The sequence below is a fragment of the Lithobates pipiens genome, unplaced genomic scaffold, assembly GCF_037356315.1.
Source record: "Lithobates pipiens isolate NorthernLeopardFrog02 unplaced genomic scaffold, aLitPip1_a1.2 Scaffold_24, whole genome shotgun sequence".
In the NCBI taxonomy this organism is placed as follows: Eukaryota; Metazoa; Chordata; class Amphibia; order Anura; family Ranidae; genus Lithobates; species Lithobates pipiens.
In genome coordinates, this window is record NW_027507786.1 from 24,695,451 (window position 1) to 24,715,267 (window position 19,817).

The 19,817-nt window shown below is 51.9% G+C and overlaps 1 protein-coding gene across 1 annotated transcript in view; it reads left to right on the plus strand.

Annotated features, from left to right (window-relative positions):
- The window catches only part of OTOG (otogelin), a 217,270-nt gene that overhangs the window by 171,287 nt on the left and 26,166 nt on the right, over positions 1 to 19,817 (plus strand). The window contains exons 43-48 of the mRNA XM_077453472.1: positions 1,016 to 1,210; positions 3,885 to 4,097; positions 4,646 to 4,750; positions 4,852 to 4,962; positions 8,593 to 8,694; positions 18,217 to 18,315. Of these exons, the coding sequence (XP_077309598.1) occupies positions 1,016 to 1,210; positions 3,885 to 4,097; positions 4,646 to 4,750; positions 4,852 to 4,962; positions 8,593 to 8,694; positions 18,217 to 18,315 (825 nt within the window). The remainder of the gene's footprint in view (positions 1 to 1,015; positions 1,211 to 3,884; positions 4,098 to 4,645; positions 4,751 to 4,851; positions 4,963 to 8,592; positions 8,695 to 18,216; positions 18,316 to 19,817) is intronic.

Genomic DNA, 19,817 nt, shown 5'->3' on the forward strand with positions numbered 1-19,817 from the left:
TGATAAATATTTTGGTCCAAAGTGAAGAAGCCTCTCCAACCCAGTCTGCAGGAGGACCACCATATTCTTCTCCAGCCCAGTCTACAGGAGGACCACCATATTCTTCTCCAAACACAGTCTACAGGAGGACCACCATATTCCCTCTCCAACCCAGTCTGCAGGAGGACCACCATATTCCCTCTCCAACCCAGTCTGCAGGAGGACCACCATATTCCCTCTCCAACCCAGTCTGCAGGAGGACCACCATATTCCCTCCCCAACCCAGTCTGCAGGAGGGCCACCATATTCCCTCCCCAACCCAGTCTGCAGGAGGGCCACCATATTCCCTCCCCAACCCAGTCTGCAGGAGGGCCACCATATTCCCTCCCCAACCCAGTCTGCAGGAGGGCCACCATATTCCCTCCCCAACCCAGTCTGCAGGAGGGCCACCATATTCCCTCTCCAACCCAGTCTGCAGGAGGGCCACCATATTTCCTCCCCAACCCAGTTTGCAGGAGGGCCACCATATTCCCTCCCCAACCCAGTCTGCAGGAGGGCCACCATATTCCCTCCCCAACCCAGTCTGCAGGAGGACCCCCCATATTCCCTCTCCAACCCAGTCTACAGGAGGGCCACCATATTCCCTCCCCAACCCAGTCTGCAGGAGGGCCACCATATTCCCTCCCCAACCCAGTCTGCAGGAGGACCCCCCATATTCCCTCTCCAACCCAGTCTACAGGAGGACCCCCCATATTCCCTCTGGCCATTACCCTGTACAGGATTAATATTAGACTTTTCCATCTACTCCAGGTGGGAAGCTTTATTGTCCTTATTCAGAGAAGTAATCCAAACCTCACTCTCAGCGTTCATCACAATGTTCTCCATCATTGTATAATGATCTGCTCTCTGCATGGGCCATAATCAGTGGGTAGGAGGATTACCCCTAGTCCTCTCTAAAAGCCCCTGTCCTGGTTGGGTCAGTCACAGTGTATATTTTGTACATTACCCATCACGTTGTACATTCTCTCTCACACAGCGTTCCAGTGTCCACCATCTTTGGTGTATCGGGCGTGTCTGGCGGTGTGTGACGTTCCACGAACGTGTCAGAATAATGAGATTGATCTGGATGACTCGGAGGCGTGTTCAGCACTGACAGAGGCATGTGTGTGTCCGGAGGGGGCTGTCCTCCACCACCTGCACTCCGCCCTCTGTGTCCCCCACAGGAAATGTGGTAAGTGTTAGTATGGAGGAGGTAGGTAACCAATACAGTTAGTATGAAGGAGGTAGGTTGGTCTCTATATATTGTCAGTATGAAGGAGGTAGATTGGTCTCTATATATTGTCAGTATGGGGGAGGAGGTCGGCCCCTGTATAGTTGGTTTGGAGGTAGGTTGGCCCACTGTACTCAGTGACCCCTCTGTCCTGTCTGATTGCAGCATGCACAGATAGTAGTGGGGTCCCTCTATAGTCACAATGTAGGGTGTTTTCATCTCTCCTTACACAGCCCCCCTCCCAAGGCTGGGGGGGGGGGGGGGTTGGGAGGGGTTTGGGAGTGGGTTGGGAGGGGGTTGGCTTTCTCTTGTGTAGCCCTTAAGATTTGAATTTTCTGTGTATTTTTATAGTAGTTGAAGTTTTAGGTTTCCATCACAGATCCGGTTCTGTCTGATCTGCACCACAGAAATAAGATTTTCCTTCATTTCTTTATTCTTGAAGGGCGTGTCCGCCTTTCCTCCGCCATTCCTCCGCCTTTCCTCTGCCTTTCGCCTTTCCTCCGCCTTTCCTCCGCCTTTCCTCCGCCTTTCATCAGCCTTTTGCCTTTCCTCCGCCATTCCTCCGCCATTCCTCCGCCTTTCCTCCGCCTTTCCTCCGCCTTTCCTCCGCCATTCCTCCGCCATTCCTCCGCCATTCCTCCGCCTTTCCTCCGCCATTCCTCCGCCTTTCCTCCGCCATTCCTCCGCCATTCCTCCGCCTTTCCTCTGCCTTTCTCCTTTCCTCCGCCTTTCCTCCGCCTTTCATCAGCCTTTCCTCCGCCTTTCCTCCCCCTTTCCTCCGCCTTTCTCCTTTCCTCCGCCTTTCCTCCGCCTTTCCTCCGCCTTTCTCCTTTCCTCCGCCTTTCCTCCGCCTTTCCTCCGCCTTTCCTCCGCCTTTCATCAGACTTTTGCCTTTCCTCCGCCATTCCTCCGCCTTTCCTCCGCCATTCCTCCGCCTTTCCACCCCCTTTCCTCCGCCATTCCTCCGCCATTCCTCCGCCTTTCCTCCGCCATTCCTCCGCCATTCCTCTGCCTTTCCTCCGCCTTTCCACCCCCTTTCCTCCGCCATTCCTCCCCCATTCCTCTGCCTTTCCTCCGCCATTCCTCCGCCATTCCTCTGCCTTTCCTCCGCCTTTCCTCCGCCTTTCCTCTGCCTTTCCTCCACGCTCCCAACCTGCGCTCATCATAGAAACAACAGACAAGTCATCTACCAATCATGTGTCGTCACTTCAAGTATTTCCAATGTACCTGAGAGGTCTTTCCTACAACTTAGAACTTCACCAATTCTGCTGCCAAAGCGGCTGGTGCCCTCCCCAAGAAAAACAACAATTCTCCTCTTTTAATCTCCCTATCAAAAGGAATCTTTATTAATAAATGATCGATTTACCGGAGAATTTATAATCTAACTCCACTGAGAGGCGCTAAATCCCCATTAATCTCTAGTCCTGCCTTCTCGTATTATCTCATTAGAATTCCGTTATTGGCCAATCCATTGCTTCATATCCAAATATCTCCATTCATAGGAATAATTCACCCAACACCCGCATTCCTTTTATTATCCCGGACACGGCGTTACAGCTCATCGCCCACCAATAGGGGGACATATATTTCCATCAACAATCTATTCAACCAATCACAATGTCACAATATTATTAAAGAGGAAGTAAACTCTCCCACTCTGATGCTTCTCTTCATTTAGTCCATTATAATAAGTAATTATCAGACTATAGCCACTGTAATCAGCCCAAATCCCATATTACTTACTGTTTAAAGAAACTTGAAAAAACTTGTTTCCTGGGATTGGGCAGCGCCATCTTAAGTATTGTTTTCTGAGTCCACAGTGGGGTGTATTTCCGCCCTTACATTGAGCATTTCCTGTTCTGTTAACCAAGCCTCCTTCTCAATCCAACGTTTCTATGGCAACCCTGCTTCCCTGTTCATAGCTGACTTGTTTTATTTCATAGTCTTTACTTGTGCTGATTATCTAGTGTTTGCCTGTGTGAGTCTTATCAGCTTCAGCTGATAATACTGCAGTAATGCTTTCCGATGCCCTGATTTACACTGCATGTGATGTCACATGGTCACAGGGGTGTAGGAGGAAGCTCTGAATGATTCTGTAGTCTCCTGGGATATCAGTGCTGTGCTGTAGGAAGTCCTGATAACAGATAGATAAGACATAGAGAGTGTGCCATAAATCAGGGGAGATCTGGGCATGTTGGAGGTAGGTGGGTATGTCCGTGGTAGGTAGGCACCCATACACTTAGTGACCCCCCGAGTCCTTTCTGGATTGCAGCGTGCACAGACAGTAGTGGGGTCCCTCTATAGTCGGTCTGGTGGAGGTAGGTAGGTGGGTATGTTGGTGGTAGGTAGGTACCCCTACACTCAGTGACCCCCGTGTCCTCTCCGGATGGCAGCGTGCACAGACAGTAGCGGGGTCCCTCTACAGTCGGTCTGGTGGAGGTAGGTAGGTGGGTATGTTGGTGGTAGGTAGGTACTCCTACACTCAGTGACCCCCGTGTCCTCTCTGGATTGTAGCGTGCACAGACAGTAGCGGGGTCCCTCTATAGTTGGTCTGGTGGAGGTAGGTAGGTGGGTATGTTGGTGGTAGGTAGGTACCCATACACTCAGTGACCCCCGTGTTCTCTCTGGATTGCAGCGTGCACAGACAGTAGCGGGGTCCCCCGGGAGATCGGGGAGACCTGGAAGACCTCGGTGGACGGCTGTTGTATGTATCAATGTGCCGCCAATGAGAGCATCATCCCCGTTCCCTACAATTGCTCCGTCATCCAGGAGGGGGCGTGCCGCAGATACGGAGAGATGATCGTCACCGTCTCCGACACCCAGAGCTGCTGTCCTCACCAGATGTGCGGTAAGTGCTCCGTATATATTCTATTCTATTCTATTCTATTCTATTATACTGAGGACATTCCTTACCCCGAGGAGAACTACACACCTCCGTCACACCAACCCCACCACTAATAGAAATGGGTGGAGTTATGGAGGTAGGTAGTGTGGGTGTTGTAGTGGTGGAGGTAAGTAGTACGGTAGATAGGGTGGGTGGGGTAGTGGTGGAAGTAAGTAGCATGGTATGTAGGGTGGGTGGGCTATTGATGGAGGTAGGTAGGGTGGGTGGGGTAGTGATGGCGGTAGGTAGGGTGGATGGGGTAGTGGTGGAGGTAAGTAGTATGGTATGTAGGGTGGGTGGGGTAGTGGTGGAGGTAAGTAGCATGGTATGTAGGGTGGGTGGGCTATTGATGGAGGTAGGTAGGGTGGGTGGGGTAGTGATGGCGGTAGGTAGGGTGGGTGGGGTAGTGGTGGAGGTAAGTAGTACAGTATGTAGGGTGGGTGGGGTATTGAAGGCGTGTAGGTGGCGGTCTCTTCTCATCCAATCATCTGGCTTGTCTCCTCCTCCTCTAGTCTGCAACCAATCATTGTGCTCCAGGCTCCTCCCATCCTGCCTCCCTCACCAGAAACTGACCGCCTATCATCGGGAGGATTCCTGTTGCCCGAGATACACATGTGGTAAGAATGCCCAATCCTCCATTATACAGACCACGCCCTTTCTGCTGTATGCCCCTCCTTTTTTTTATATATATCATATACTATCCAATGTTTCTATGCAGAGTGTGACCCGGACAAGTGCCGCCCTGTGGAGGAGCCGCCCCCCTGCCGGGAGGACCAGACGCTGTTCTTGGCTCCGGTGGAGGATGGTTGCTGTGTCCGCCGGCTCTGCGGTAGGAAGGTCCTCCTCCAGACTCTCCATAATATTCCAACGATCAGCTGGCAGGAATGTTCTGCACTGGGGGGAGGGGGGGGGTCCTAATGCCAGCTTGGACCAATCGCTACCACGGCTGCCATTGTAACTCATAGACTCCACCCCATTCCGCCAGTCTTGGGGGGGTGATCTCCCCACACAAAGTCAGGTGAGGGAGTCTCGGGGTGATCCCCCCACACAAAGTCAGGTGAGGGAGTCTCGGGGTAATCCCCCCACACATAGTCAGGTGATGGAGTCTCGGGATGATCCCCCCCCACACATAGTCAGGTGAGGGAGTCTCGGGGTGATCCCCCCACACATAGTCAGGTGATGGAGTCTCGGGATGACCCCCCCCACACATAGTCAGGTGATGGAGTCTCGGGGCGATCCCCCCACACAGTCCGGTGAGGGAGTCTCGGGGTGATACCCCCCCACACATAGTCAGGTCAGGGAGTTTCGGGGCGATCCCCCCACACGTAGTCAGGTGATGGAGTCTCGGGGCGACCCCCCCCCCACTTAATCAGGTGAGGGAGTCTCGGGGTGACCCCCCACACGTAGTCAGGTGAGGGAGTCTCGGGGTGATCCCCCCACGTAGTCAGGTGATGGAGTCTCAGGGTGATCCCCACACGTAGTCAGGTGATGGCGTCTCGGGGTGATCCCCCCCACACGTAGTCAGGTGAGGGAGTCTCGGGGCGATTCCCCCCACACGTAGTCAGGTGAGGGAGTCTCGGGGTGATCCCCCCACACGTAGTGAGGTGATGGCGTCTCGGGGTGATCCCCCCCACACGTAGTCAGGTGAGGGAGTCTCGGGGCGATTCCCCCACACGTAGTCAGGTGAGGGAGTCTCAGGGTGATCCCCCACACGTAGTCAGGTGAGGGAGTCTCGGGGTGATCACTAGGGATGGGCTGTCTGTTCGAGTTGAACATTGGCTGTTCACCGAACAGTGAACAATTTTGGGTGTTCACGGCAAATTCGAAAGCTGCGGAACACCCTTTAAAAGTCTATGGAAGAAATCTAAAGTGCTAATATTAAAAGATTATATGCAAGTTATTGTCCTAAAAAGTGTTTGAGGACCCGGGTCCTGCCCCAGGGGGGTGTTTGAGGACCCGGGTCCTGCCCCAGGGGAGTGTTTGAGGACCCGGGTCCTGCCCCGGGGGAGTGTTTGTGGACCCGGTCCTGCCCCGGGGGAGTGTTTGTGGACCCGGGTCCTGCCCCCGGGGGAGTGTTTGTGGACCCGGTCCTGCCCCGGGGGAGTGTTTGTGGACCCGGGTCCTGCCCCGGGGGAGTGTTTGTGGACCCGGGTCGAAGAAAAAAGTAATTTAAAACTACTCGCGGCAACAATGAATTGCCGGTCCGCAATGCACATAAAAGTTCATTGATAAAAATGGCATGGAATGTCCCCACAGGGGAACCCCGAACCAAAATGAAAAAAAAATGGCGTGGGGTTCCCCCCAAAATCCATACCAGACCCTTATCTGAGCATGGAGCTTGGCAGGCCACAGGAAAAGAGGGGGTGAGAGAGCGGCTCCCCACTCCTGAACCGTACCAGGCCACATGCCCTCCAGATTGGGAGGGTGCATGTTGATGGGGAGAAGGGCCTCATCCCCACAACCCTTGCCGGTGGTTGTGGGGGTCTGTGGGTGGGGGGGCTTATCGGAATCTGTAAGCCCCCTTTAACAAGGGGACCCCCAGATCCCACCCCCCTGTGTGAATTGGTAATGGGGTACAAATGTACTCCTACCATTTCACCAAAAATGTTAAAAATGACAAGAGACAGTTTTTGACAAGTCCTTTATTTAAAGTCTTCTTCTTTCCGCTTCTTCTTATTTAGGTTTCTTCCTCCATCTTCCTCCGATCCTCTGCTTCTTGCTCCGGTGTTGTTGTCCGGCATCTTCCTCCAAGGCGTCTTCTTCCCCGCTTCTTTCTTCGGCCGCTCCGCATCCATTTGAGTCTCCCGCTGTGTGACGCTTCTCTTCTTCTGACACTTCTTATATAGTGGAGGGCGGGGACACCTGATGACCCCACCCCCTCTAACACACAGGGACTTGACGAAGACTTCTCTATGGCTTTCCCAGTGACTCCAGAGGAGGTGGGGTTACCCGTTATGTAACGGGTGACCCCGCCCCCTCTGACGTCACTGGGAAAGCCATAGGGCTTGCCGTTTTTATCAATAAGCTGTTATGTGTATTGCGGACCGACAATTCATTGTAGCCGTGAGAAGTTTTAAATGACTTTTATTCCTTTAGAAATGTTATTTTGCTGTCAGACTGTTCTAAGCACGGGAAACATGCGCCCCTTTATAGGCATACTATAGACACCCCCCAGGTACGACATTTAAAGAAATATTACACTTTTATTGTTTCACTTGAAGCATTATTAAAATCACTGCTCCCGAAAAAAAGGCAGTTTTTAAAACTTTTTTTTGCATTGATACATGTCCCCTGGGAGCAGGAGCCGGGTCCCCAAACACTCCCCTGGGGGCAGGAGCCGGGTCCCCAAACACTCCCCTGGGGGCAGGAGCCGGGTCCCCAAACACTCCCCTGGGGGCAGGAGCCGGGTCCCCAAACACTCCCCTGGGGGCAGGAGCCGGGTCCCCAAACACTCCCCTGGGGGCAGGAGCCGGGTCCCCAAACACTCCCCTGGGGGCAGAACCCGGGTCCCCAAACACTCCCCTGGGGGCAGAACCCGGGTCCCCAAACACTCCCCCGGGGGCAGAACCCGGGTCCCCAAACACTTTTTAGGACAGTAACTTGCATATTAGCCTTTAAAATTAGCACTTTAGATTTCTCTGATAGACTTTTAAAGGGTGTTCCGTGGCTTTCGAATTTGCCACGAAAACACCAAATTGTTCGCTGTTCGGCGAACTGGCGAACCGCCAATGTTCGAGTCGAACAGACAGCCCATCCCTACTCAAGGCAGTGCCTGACTCCCCATAATTGTCCCTCATGGCAGTGCCCGGCTCCCCATATATGTCCCTCGTGGCAGTGCCCGGCTCCCCATATATGTCCCTCGTGGCAGTGCCCAGCTCCCCATATATGTCCCTCGGGGCAGTGCCCAGCTCCCCATATATGTCCCTCATGGCAGTGCCCGGCTCCCCATATATGTCCCTCGTGGCAGTGCCCAGCTCCCCATATATGTCCCTCGTTGCAGTGCCCAGCTCCCCATATATGTCCCGCATGGCAGTGCCCAGCTCCCCATATATGTCCCTCGTTGCAGTGCCCAGCTCCCCATATATGTCCCTCGTGGCAGTGCCCAGCTCCCCATATATGTCCCGCATGGCAGTGCCCAGCTCCCCATATATGTCCCTCGTTGCAGTGCCCAGCTCCCCATATATGTCCCGCATGGCAGTGCCCAGCTCCCCATATATGTCCCGCATGGCAGTGCCCAGCTCCCCATATATGTCCCTCGTGGCAGTGCCCAGCTCCCCATATATGTCCCTCGTGGCAGTGCCCAGCTTCCCATAATTGTCCCTCATGGCAGTGCCCAGCTCCCCATAATTGTCACATCATCACCCCAAAACCTGGAGGCCCCGCCCCCGTCTTGCTGTATAGATTGTGTGGGATGAGCGGCTCTTCATATATGAGACCTCTATGTATTCTCCCCATACAGGCTGCAATGTGTGTACCCAGCGTGTACCTACCTGCCGGGAAGGCCAGATACTTACCATCACCAACAACGCCACACACAGCTGCTGTCCCACCTATCAGTGTGGTAAGTTCCAGCTTAGATGACGTCTTATTGGCTGCTAAGAATTCCAGACTCCACATACAGTGAAGGGGAAAAAGTATTTGGCTGCTGATTTTGTGACAAATAATATCATTTTATTGGTCGGTTTATTATAACAGAGAGAAAAACAACAAAAATATCCAGAAAAACGCATTTCATAAAAGTTATAAATAGATTTGAGTTTTAATGAGTGAAATAAGTATGTGAACCCTTCATATAACATGACTTAGTAGTTGGTGGAGAAACCCTTGTTGGCGATCACAGAGGTCAGACGTTTCTTGGAGTTGGCCTCCAGGTTCGCACATCTCAGGAGGGATTTTGTCCTCTTTGCAGTTCTTCTCCAAGTCATTGAGGTTTCCAGGATGACGTTTGGTGACTCGAACCTTCAGCTCCCTCCACATATTTTCTATGGGATTAAGGTCTGGAGACCGGCTAGGCCACTTCAGGACCTCAATGTGCTTCTTCTTGAGCCACTCCTTTGTTGCCTTGGCCGTGTGTTTTGGGTCATTGTCATGCTGGAAGACCCATCCATGACCCATCTTCAGTGCACAGGCTGAGGGAAGGAGGTTCTCACCCAAGATTTGATGGTACATGGCCCCGTCCATCGTCCCTTTGATGGGATGAAGTTGTCCCCTTAGCAGAAAACACCCTCAAAGCATAATGCTTCCACCTCCATGTATGATAGTGGGGGATGGTGTTCTTGGGGTCATATGACCTCCATGTATGAGGGTGGGGGGTGATGTTCTTGGGGTCATAGGCAGCATTCCTCCTCCTCCTCCAAACACGCCGAGTTGAGTTGAGGCCAAAGATCTGGATTTTGGTCTCCTCTGACCACAACCCTTCCCCCCCCGGTTCTCCTCGGAATCATTCGATGTTCATTAGTGATCTTCAGACGGAGCTGTACATGTGATTTCCTGAGCGGGGGGACCTGTACATGTGATCTCCTAAGCAGGGGAGCCTTGCGGGGGCTGCAGGATTTCAGTCCCTCGCTGTGTAGTGTTACCGATTGTTCTCTTGGTGACTATGGTCCCAGCTGAGATCATGGAGAAGATTCTCTCGTGTAGTTCTGGGCGGATTCCTCACCGTTCTCCTGATCATTGATCCTCCACGAGGTGAAATCTTCCATGGAGCCCCAGACCGAGGAGATCCATCGTTATTTTGTGTCTCTTCCATTTGTGAATAATAATCCCACCAACTGTTGTCACCTCTCACCAAGCTTCTTGCTGATGGTCTTGTAGCCCATTCCAGCCTTGTGCAGGTCTCCAATCTTCTCCCCGACCTCCTCTGACAGCTCTTTGGTCTTGTCCATGATGGTGAGGATTGAATGGAAGGAAGAGATTCTGTGGACAGGTGTCTTTAATACTCATAACGAGTTGTCGTTAGGAGAATCTTCTTACATTGACAGCACTAATCTGTGTACCACATGAGCACCTAGAGCAATGCCCTCTGCCCTACGTTGTCCGCCGGAGATTGCATGTTAAGGAAAAGCCTTCATAAGTTGACAGCTGTTGACTTATTAGGCATAAAGCCCGTCTGATCGGGATGAACAATGCCCGTGATAACCTGGTTCAGTCTAATCGCCAGCATTTTGGCTAGGAGATATGGGCCTGTATGAGCCTGGGTCTAAAGGGCCCTTTCCGGGGTTTCAATATGAGGACAATGTTAGCCGTGGCCATGGAAGAGGGCAAAGCCTATTGCTCCCTGGCCCCGTTAAACACCACCAAAAGCTCGGGCAGGAGTATATCTGCATATTCTTATATACTTCCATGGGTATCCCATCTGCCCCGGGTGCCTTACAATTGGAGAACTCAGCCAGATCCATTTGTAGCTCCTCCAAGGTAAGAGGGGCATCCAGGGCCCTCCGTTGATCAGTCGTGAGTTGCGGAAAGTCAATGCCCTGTAGGTATTCCGTAAGCTCCGGTCTCGTATATTGCCCAGTCGGAAGGTATAGGGTCTCATAAAATCTGGCTAGTTCAGCCAAGATTAAGTCAGGGGAGTTCACTATCCTGCCCTCCGTTGTTTTGATAGCTCCGATAGTGGGGGAGCGTTGCTGTGAATTGGCTATCCTGGCTAACATGTGCCCTGTACTCTCCCCCTCCTCATAGTAAGCTAACATGGAAAAGAAAAGTTTCTTCTGTGCCGTGGAGGATAGCAGCCACCCATAAGCTGACTGAGCCAACTGCCATGCCTCCCTGGCCGAGTCTGTCGGGGAGCGAACATATGTCTCCTCCGGAGCCATTACCTGTTTTTTAAGGTCCTCTCTGTGCCCAGTGCTCTTTTTTACCTTATTAATTTCAGATATTAGCAATCCCCTCATATAGGCCTTAAAGGCGTCCCACTGCGTCGCTGGTGAGTCTACAAAGTCCCGGCTCCCCGGAAAGTCCCCCATGCTCCGCTCCATCTCATTGTGAGTTAAGAATGATTTCAGCCAGAAGGAATTACATTTCCACGGGACTCTTGGAAGTGTGGATGGTGGGGATGTAATCAGGTTGATCACTAGTTGAGAGTGATCCGATACACTGTGGGGCTTGTATATCCCTTCCAAGATGGATGGGAGCATGACTGGGTTACCCACAGCAAGGTCAGTTCTGGACAGCCTCCTGTGGGTTTCGGAGAAGCAAGGAAATTGTCTATCCACCGGGTGTTTGAACCTCCCTATATCCTTCTGGGACACACACTGTCAGATGCTAATGTCATCAACTCCAGCCACCTGTCTGTTGTGCAAATGAGTCTAGTCTGGCTTGTAAGAGTATTCAACACATTGTTGTTTGTGCTAATTAACCCTGTGTTTATGTTTATGGTAATGTATATTGAATAGTCAATCAGTGAGCTAGGAGACAAACCCTGAAAATTCCTATCTCTCAGACAACTAGTCTGGGTCAATGATTAGATAATTGGCTCATGCTAATTAGGTTAGGTTTTAGTCTTCTACTGTATTATAAATACTTGTCATTTTGGTTCTAATAAATCAGTCCATGTTGAGCAGCTAAGCAAGTGTCGTCTTGTTTTGTGCTTGTGAGCGGTTGGAATATCTGATCTCTATACTCAGACTTAGGAAGCGGTATACTGACGGAAGCACTCAATCGGAGTGTGGGATCGGTTCCATCACATTGGTGGCAAGCAGTGGGACACTTCCTGCAGTCTGGAACATCCAAACCTCCACCTTGATCCAAGGTCCGGATAGCAGGAGAGGAGGAGAGGTACAGATACCAGCCGCCATGGAAGAGGAAATCAGAAGGAGGTTGCGAGAGATGCAGCTACAGCACAGAGGACCAGTATCAGAGCAGATCCTGCTGGGATGGTTTAATTCTATTCGCTGCGAACTCTGGAAGGAAGCGCTAGCCCGTGAGCAGCGCCACCAGGGAAAAGTTCTCCCCTCCAACCAGGAAAGGTCCTGGTCGCAGTATGGATTGCGGGGGATGTTTTTAGGAGAAAAACCACACAAGGAGCAGACAGCTGAATTAAGCAGGCTGGTCTGGGCAGAGATGAAGCTGGATGAGAGTTAGAGCGCCCTCCGGTGGCATGTATCCCAAGCATATCCCTGGATAGCGGATGACAGCCCAATGGAAGGCTTTGGCTACGGCGGCCTGGGACTGTTGTATGTGAAGCTGACAGGGGACTCTAACTTTGGGAGTGATTTGGAGTGGCGGTTGGATGAAATCATGGATTTCAGAAAAGGGCTAATGAACGTCTCGGAAGTGCACTGGGCACTGGAAGATTTGGAGTTTCTGGCCGATCAGGAATGGGAGCTGGAGATCGCCTACAGACGGCTGCTAGACTCTGCTCAGTGCCAGGGCTGGGCTCCCTTTGCCTGGAACTATAAGGAAATACCAGTGGACAACTCTGAAATCCTGGCTGAAGAGTCGGCAATGTGGCAGCGTAACAGTGTGCTTTGCCAACCTGCCCCTGCAGCTACGGACGCGGAGGTCTTATGGCGGATGCAGCAAGTGCTGACTCACCTTGATGATCCTGTTTCTGCATGGGATGATCTTGGATGGACGAATGTGCCTGTCCAGCAGCATGCCGGAGAACCAGCAGTGGAAAATCTGGAGGGCCAAACTTCACTGTGCTCTGCCCAGCACCAACAGCAGGATCTCTGTAATTACAAGGATTTTCCCCAGCTGAAGCGCTGGTCACCGGACAGAGGGTCCAAGGCCTCTGCGCCACGTCTGTGGCAGTTCCGGATGCTCAGGGTGAGAAGGTGGTGGTCACTTCCCAGCAGCAGATCAGGATACAGGGGGGGAAGGGAGAGGAGGTGTTCATCGTCCCTCCCCAACAGTTGGCCAGGGTGGAGGAAGCAGTCTTTCCTCTCCAGCAAAGATCCGTGCACCTGGAAGACAGTGATAGAGAAATGTCATCCCAGCAGCCAGATGAGGGAATGGAAAAGGAATCAGCAGGCTCACCTTCCCCATGGCAGTTACACCATTTGGGAGTGGAGGAAGCCAGCCTCCTGCCATAACAGTTAACCGGAGCGGTGGATGTGGAGTCACCAGCAGAAGTGCTGGCAACAGGTCAGAGTGCTACCAACCTCTGCCCAGCACCGGCAACTGTGGAGTTACAAGAGACTCCTCCAGCTGAAGTGCTGGCCACCGGACAGAGGGTAGAAGACCTCTGCCCTACACCTGCAGTAGTTCTAGGGGCCCATGGTGAGAAGATGACGGTCACTCCACAACTGTTAGCCAGAGTGAATGATGTGGGGTCCTCAGCTGAGCTGCTAACAGGGCAGAAAGCTACTGGCCCCTACACACAGCTGCAGCTTGAGCTGATATCGGGGGAATGGAACTTTGGTCTCCACTGACACAACGCCAGAAAATGGTGCGGCACTGAGACAGGAGGATGTCAGCCTTGCTTTGCAAGAACTGGGGGATTTTCACCTACCAAAAGTGGATGGGACTTCAGTCCCCACTTGTATACCCCAGGGATGCTGGGCGGTCGGCCCAGATCCCCAAAAGCATTATGGATTGAGCCCAGCCACCCTGTCTTCTCTCCAGGATCTGAAAGGACTCCAGGGAGAAGGGCCAGTCCAGGCCTCTCCTCGGCAGCGGGCGTGTTCTCCGAGAGAGGCAGAGGTTGGCTGGGTAAGTAATGCTCTGTTTGGGACAATTTATTTGGGGTACTGTGTGAATACCGGCATTGGGGGACTGGAACCACTGACTAAATTCGGAGTCAACCCATCTGGGGTCTCCTCCTGTGTTAGTCTCCTGCCGAAAGGGGAGAAATGTGACAGACCTAGCCGGGACACAGGCTTTTTGAGAGGACTGAATGCGAGCCTCTTGCTGATCGATTATAGGCCCTGGATTTTAAGGGGCACAGGGTGAATGAGAACCCCACTATAATCTGTGCTAGTCAGATTCAATGCTGTATATATGTGTATATAATGTGTGTTGCCTCATGCTGTTGGGACTCACACTGTCAGATGCTAATGTCATCAACTCCAGCTACCTGTCTGTTGTGCAAATGAGTCTAGTCTGGCTTGTAAGAGTATTCAACACATTGTTGTTTGTGCTAATTAACCCTGTGTTTATGTTTATGGTAATGTGTATTGAATAGTCAATCAGTGAGCTAGGAGACAAACCCTGAAAAGTCCTATCTCTCAGACAACTAGTCTGGGTCAATGATTAGATAATTAGCTCATGCTAATTAGGTTAGGTTTTAGTCTTCTACTGTATTATAAATACTTGTCATTTTGGTTCTAATAAATCAGTCCATGTTGAGCAGCTAAGCAAGTGTCGTCTTGTTTTGTGCTTGTGAGCAGTTGGAATATCTGATATCTATATTCAGACTTAGGAAGCGGTATACTGACGGAAGCACTCAATCGGAGTGTGGGATCGGTTCCATCACAGATACCATCATGCGCTTAAGTGGGGAGCCTAAGCCCCTCACGCTCCAAGAAACTATTGGTAGTTCAGCCATTGGGAAGAGGCAAGTATACGCTTAATGAGGGGTGCACCACCCCAACAGTGTCCAGAGTAAAGTGTGATAGGTCTGGGTCCCTGAGGCCAGGCATACTCTGGGGTCTCCCTTCCTGGGAGTATAACCAAAGCAGTGATTGCAGGCATAGACCCCAATTATGGGGTGTAGGGACAAGGCAGGCATCCAGCATGTCGGGGGTGTCTGGAGTTGCAAAGTTGCCGATCCAGAATGCAGTGGCGTGTAAGGGCAGTCTTTGGTATAAACAAAATAATTGTAAAAAAAAAAAGAACCAGGCTGTCAACAGGACTAGCTTCTGATTGTGAACTGGAAACAAAGCATGGTGATCTCGATTTACCCCTCTCATAGGGGGGAAGCATTTCTTCTTGCCTACTTCACAAGATAGCTTGCAGTTCACGTGGTAATATAATGTCTCCCAGCAGTATAAAGCAGCGGTGTTCCCCACCAGTGTAAAATATCTGCCATAGAAGTAGGTTCCAGGGGGCTTGGGCAGGGGAGGAGAGCAAAAAAAAGGGGGGGGGACAGAAAGCAAACAGGTAATCGTGTATCTCAGAGGCATGTAAAAGGGGAAAAAGGGACAAATGGTCAGGGGGGGAGCCCCAATGCCATCCAGGGGGCAATAGGTATCAAACCAAATTACCAGTAAGGTATCTGTAGGGGTCTCCTGATGATCATTTCAGACGGGTCTGCCTCCTTCGTCGTCCCTGGCACGGTGGTGTAGGGCCTGCTCGTTTCGATCCGGCCACAGGGCCGCCTCCTTGGCCGAATCAAAGAAATGAGACTGTCTATTAGCCGTGACTCTGAGTTTGGCAGGGTAAACGATGGCATAAGGCAGTTACAAAGCTCTCGAGCACCTTTTTAGATCCAAGAATTTGGCTCTGGATTTCTTTACCTCTGCCGAAAAGTCGGGGTAAAACAACACTCTGACCCCATTTACCTGGACATTGGCCTTTTCCCGAGCATTTATCAGTACCGCTTCTCTATCTCTGTAGTGCAGTAACCGTGCCAAAATGGGTCTGGGGGGAGCCCCTTGTTTGTGGCGGGTTGGCCGCTGTGCGGTGCGCCAGTTCCACTGTGAAGAAAGGGGAAAAGGCCTCCTTCCCAAATATCTCAATCACCCAGGTCTCCACAAAGGAAGTGGTATCTCTTCCTTCTGTTTTCTCAGACAAGCCTACTCTACGGATATTATTGCGTCACAGGCGATTTTCCATATCATCTGCTCCATTATCGGTGTCTTTGGCGAGCTGATAGGCGGATGAGCCTCCCGAGCAACTGGTGGGAGTTTGTCTTCTACGTCCCTCACCCTGCTTTCCACTGCAGTCGTGCACTCTCTAATCTTTTGGAGATCTTGCCTTAACAGGGAGACATCTTCTCTCAGTCCTCCAAATTGCTCTTTAAGGGTGTTCACAGAAGCTGTGCGTACATGCACAGCCCTCAGTATTTCAGCTAAGGTTGGTTGTTATGGTTCCTCTGTATCAGTGTCAGCAGGGAGGGAGGGGGCTGCCACGCCAGGGAGTCTGGGTTTACATGCTCTGCAGCCTGCAGTGTGCTCTGTGATAATGTCCCATGAACTGCAACCTGCTCCTGTTCAGCAGACCCCCCCCCCGCCTCTTGGTCCTGGTGACCCCCCAGTTTTTGGCATAATACAGTATGTCCCTCGGGTGTTCCTTACCCTGGAGTTTCTGTGTCCCTTTGCTGCAACCTCCCTTGAGCTTTTCACTGCCTCGCGGTGTGCGCTGTGCCATGGCTGCGGTGGCGCCATTTTGGAATTTGGAGGTCATGCTTTCCTCCTGTTTTCTAGCCTTTCCTCTGGTGCAGAGTGCCGGTGGGTGATCCAGGAGGGTGAGGGGGTCGGTGTCCAGTGGGGAAGCCGTTTTTTAGTCGCTGATCGCTGCTGGGAAAGGATCAAAACTCGGATTGTATTGCAGAGCTGTGAGAGACACTTCCTCTCACGTGCCGGTCCAGGCCACGCCCCCAGTACCTTATGTTCAAAAGTGACTAAAGAAGCTGTTTTAAACCTAATAAACCTACGGAAAATGCTATCATACAAGACCATCAGCAAGAAGCTTGGTGGGGAGGAAACTGTTGGAGAGATTATTCACAAATGGAAGAAATACAAAATAATCATCAATTGTCCTCAGTCTGGAGCTCCATGGAAGATTTCCCCTCATGGGGTGAGGATGGTCATGAGAAAAGTGAGGGATCAGCCCAGAACTACATGGGAGGAGCTTGTGAAGGATCTCAAGGCAGTTGGGACCACAGTCACCAAACACACCATTGGTGACACACTACACCGCCATGGACTGAAATCCTGCAGCCCCCACAAGGTCCTCCTCCTCAGGAAGACACATGTACAGGTCCTCCTCCTCAGGAAGACACATGTACAGGTCCCCTCCTCAGGAAGACACATGTACAGGTCCTCCTCCTCAGGGAGACACATGTACAGGTCCTCCTCCTCAGGAAGACACATGTACAGGTCCCCCTCCTCAGGAAGACACATGTACAGGTCCCCCTCCTCAGGAAGACACATGTACAGGTCCCCCTCCTCAGGAAGACACATGTACAGGTCCCCCTCCTCAGGAAGACACATTTACAGGTCCTCCTCCTCAGGAAGACACATTTACAGGTCCTCCTCCTCAGGAAGACACATTTACAGGTCCTCCTCCTCAGGAAGACACATGTACAGGTCCCCCTCCTCAGGAAGACACATGTACAGATCCTCCTCCTCAGGAAGAAACATGTACAGGTCCCCCTCCTCAGGAAGACACATGTACAGGTCCTCCTCCTCAGGAAGACACATGTACAGGTCCTCCTCCTCAGGAAGAAACATGTACAGGTCCCCCTCCTCAGGGAGACACATGTACAGGTCCCCCTCCTCAAGAAGACACATGTACAGGTCCATCTATAGTCTACCAATGAACATCTCAATGATTCAGAGGAGGATTTGGGGAAAGTGCTGTGATCAGAGGAGACCAAAATTGAGCTTTTTGGTATTAACTCGACTCGCCGTGTTTGGAGGAAGAAAAATGATGACTATGACCCTAAGAACACCATCCCTACAGTCACACACAGAGGTGGGAACATGATGCTTTGGGGCTGTTTCTCTGATAAAGGTCCAGGCCAACTTTGCCGCATTGAGGGGCCAATGGACGGGGCCATGTATTGTAATATCTTGGATGAGAACCTTCTTCCATCTTGCAGAACACTGAAGATGGGTCATGGATGGGTCTTCCAGCATGAGAATGACCCAAAACATACCACCAAGGCAACAGAGGAGTGGCTGAAGAAGAAGCATATTAAGGTCATGGATTGGCCTAGCCAGTCTCCAGACCTTAATCCTACAGAAAATTTATGGAGGAGCTGAAATGTATGTAAGTGGGCAAAACTTACACCATCTGCAGGGGAGACGATCAGCATTTTCCCCTCTGTACTATGGCAGCAGAGGCCCATGAGCCCCGCAGACACCATACTACAAGATGGTCAGGAAGGGCAGACATAGGGAGATGTGTGCCGACATTGTAGATCTTCCTATCTCCACATTACATAGACACTGACATGTCTTCTCCTTGTGTGTAGTGTGTGACACGGCTCGATGTTCGGATGTCTCCTGTGATATGGGAATGTCGGTGTTGGAATTGTGGACACCTGGAAGCTGCTGTCCATACAGAACGTGTGGTAAGTAGACCAGTTCATTCTGTGATGGAGTCTCGCCTCAGGATTACAACTGTAGGGGGATGTGCAGAAGTGGGGTCATGCATGGTGGTCAGGGAAAGGGGGACATGTAGAAGTAGGGTCATGTGTCATGGTCAGGAAGATTCACCAGGAAAATTGGGTCATGTAGAGGTGGGGACATGTATGGTGGTCAGGGAGATTCAGCAGGGAAATTAGGTCATGTAGAGGTGGGGTCATGTAGAGGTGGGGACATGTAGAGGTGGGGACATGTAGAGGTGAGGACATGTAGAGGTGAGGACATGTAGAGGTGAGGACATGTAGAGGTGAGGACATGTAGAGGTGAGGACATGTAGAGGTGGGGTCATGTAGAGGTGGGGACATGTGTGGTGGTCAGGGAGATTCAGCAGGGAAATGGGGTCATGTAGAGGTGGGGTCATGTAGAGGTGGGGTCATGTAGAGGTGGGGTCATGTAGAGGTGGGGACATGTTGGGGTCATGTGGAGGTGGGGTCATGTAGAGGTGGGGACATGTATGGTGGTCAGGGAGATTCAGCAGGGAAATGGGGTCATGTAGAGGTGGGGTCATGTAGAGGTGGGGTCATGTAGAGGTGGGGACATGTTGGGGTCATGTGGAGGTGGGGTCATGTAGAGGTGGGGACATGTTGGGGTCATGTGGAGGTGGGGTCATGTAGAGGTGGGGTCATGTAGAGGTGGGGTCATGTAGAGGTGGGGACATGTTGGGGTCATGTGGAGGTGGGGTCATGTAGAGGTGGGGACATGTTGGGGTCATGTGGAGGTGGGGTCATGTAGAGGTGGGGACATGTATGGTGGTCAGGGAGATTCAGCAGGGAAATTAGGTCATGTAGAGGTGGGGTCATGTAGAGGTGGGGACATGTAGAGGTGAGGACATGTAGAGGTGAGGACATGTAGAGGTGAGGACATGTAGAGGTGAGGACATGTAGAGGTGAGGACATGTGTGGTGGTCAGGGAGATTCAGCAGGGAAATGGGGTCATGTAGAGGTGGGGTCATGTAGTCGTGGGGTCATGTAGAGGTGGGGACATGTTGGGGTCATGTGGAGGTGGGGTCATGTAGAGGTGGGGACATGTATGGTGGTCAGGGAGATTCAGCAGGGAAATGGGGTCATGTAGAGGTGGGGTCATGTAGAGGTGGGGACATGTTGGGGTCATGTGGAGGTGGGGTCATGTAGAGGTGGGGACATGTTGGGGTCATGTGGAGGTGGGGTCATGTAGAGGTGGGGTCATGTAGAGGTGGGGTCATGTAGAGGTGGGGACATGTTGGGGTCATGTAGAGGTGGGGTCATGTAGAGGTGGGGACATGTTGGGGTCATGTGGAGGTGGGGTCATGTAGAGGTGGGGTCATGTAGAGGTGGGGTCATGTAGAGGTGGGGACATGTTGGGGTCATGTGGAGGTGGGGTCATGTAGAGGTGGGGACATGTTGGGGTCATGTGGAGGTGGGGTCATGTAGAGGTGGGGACATGTATGGTG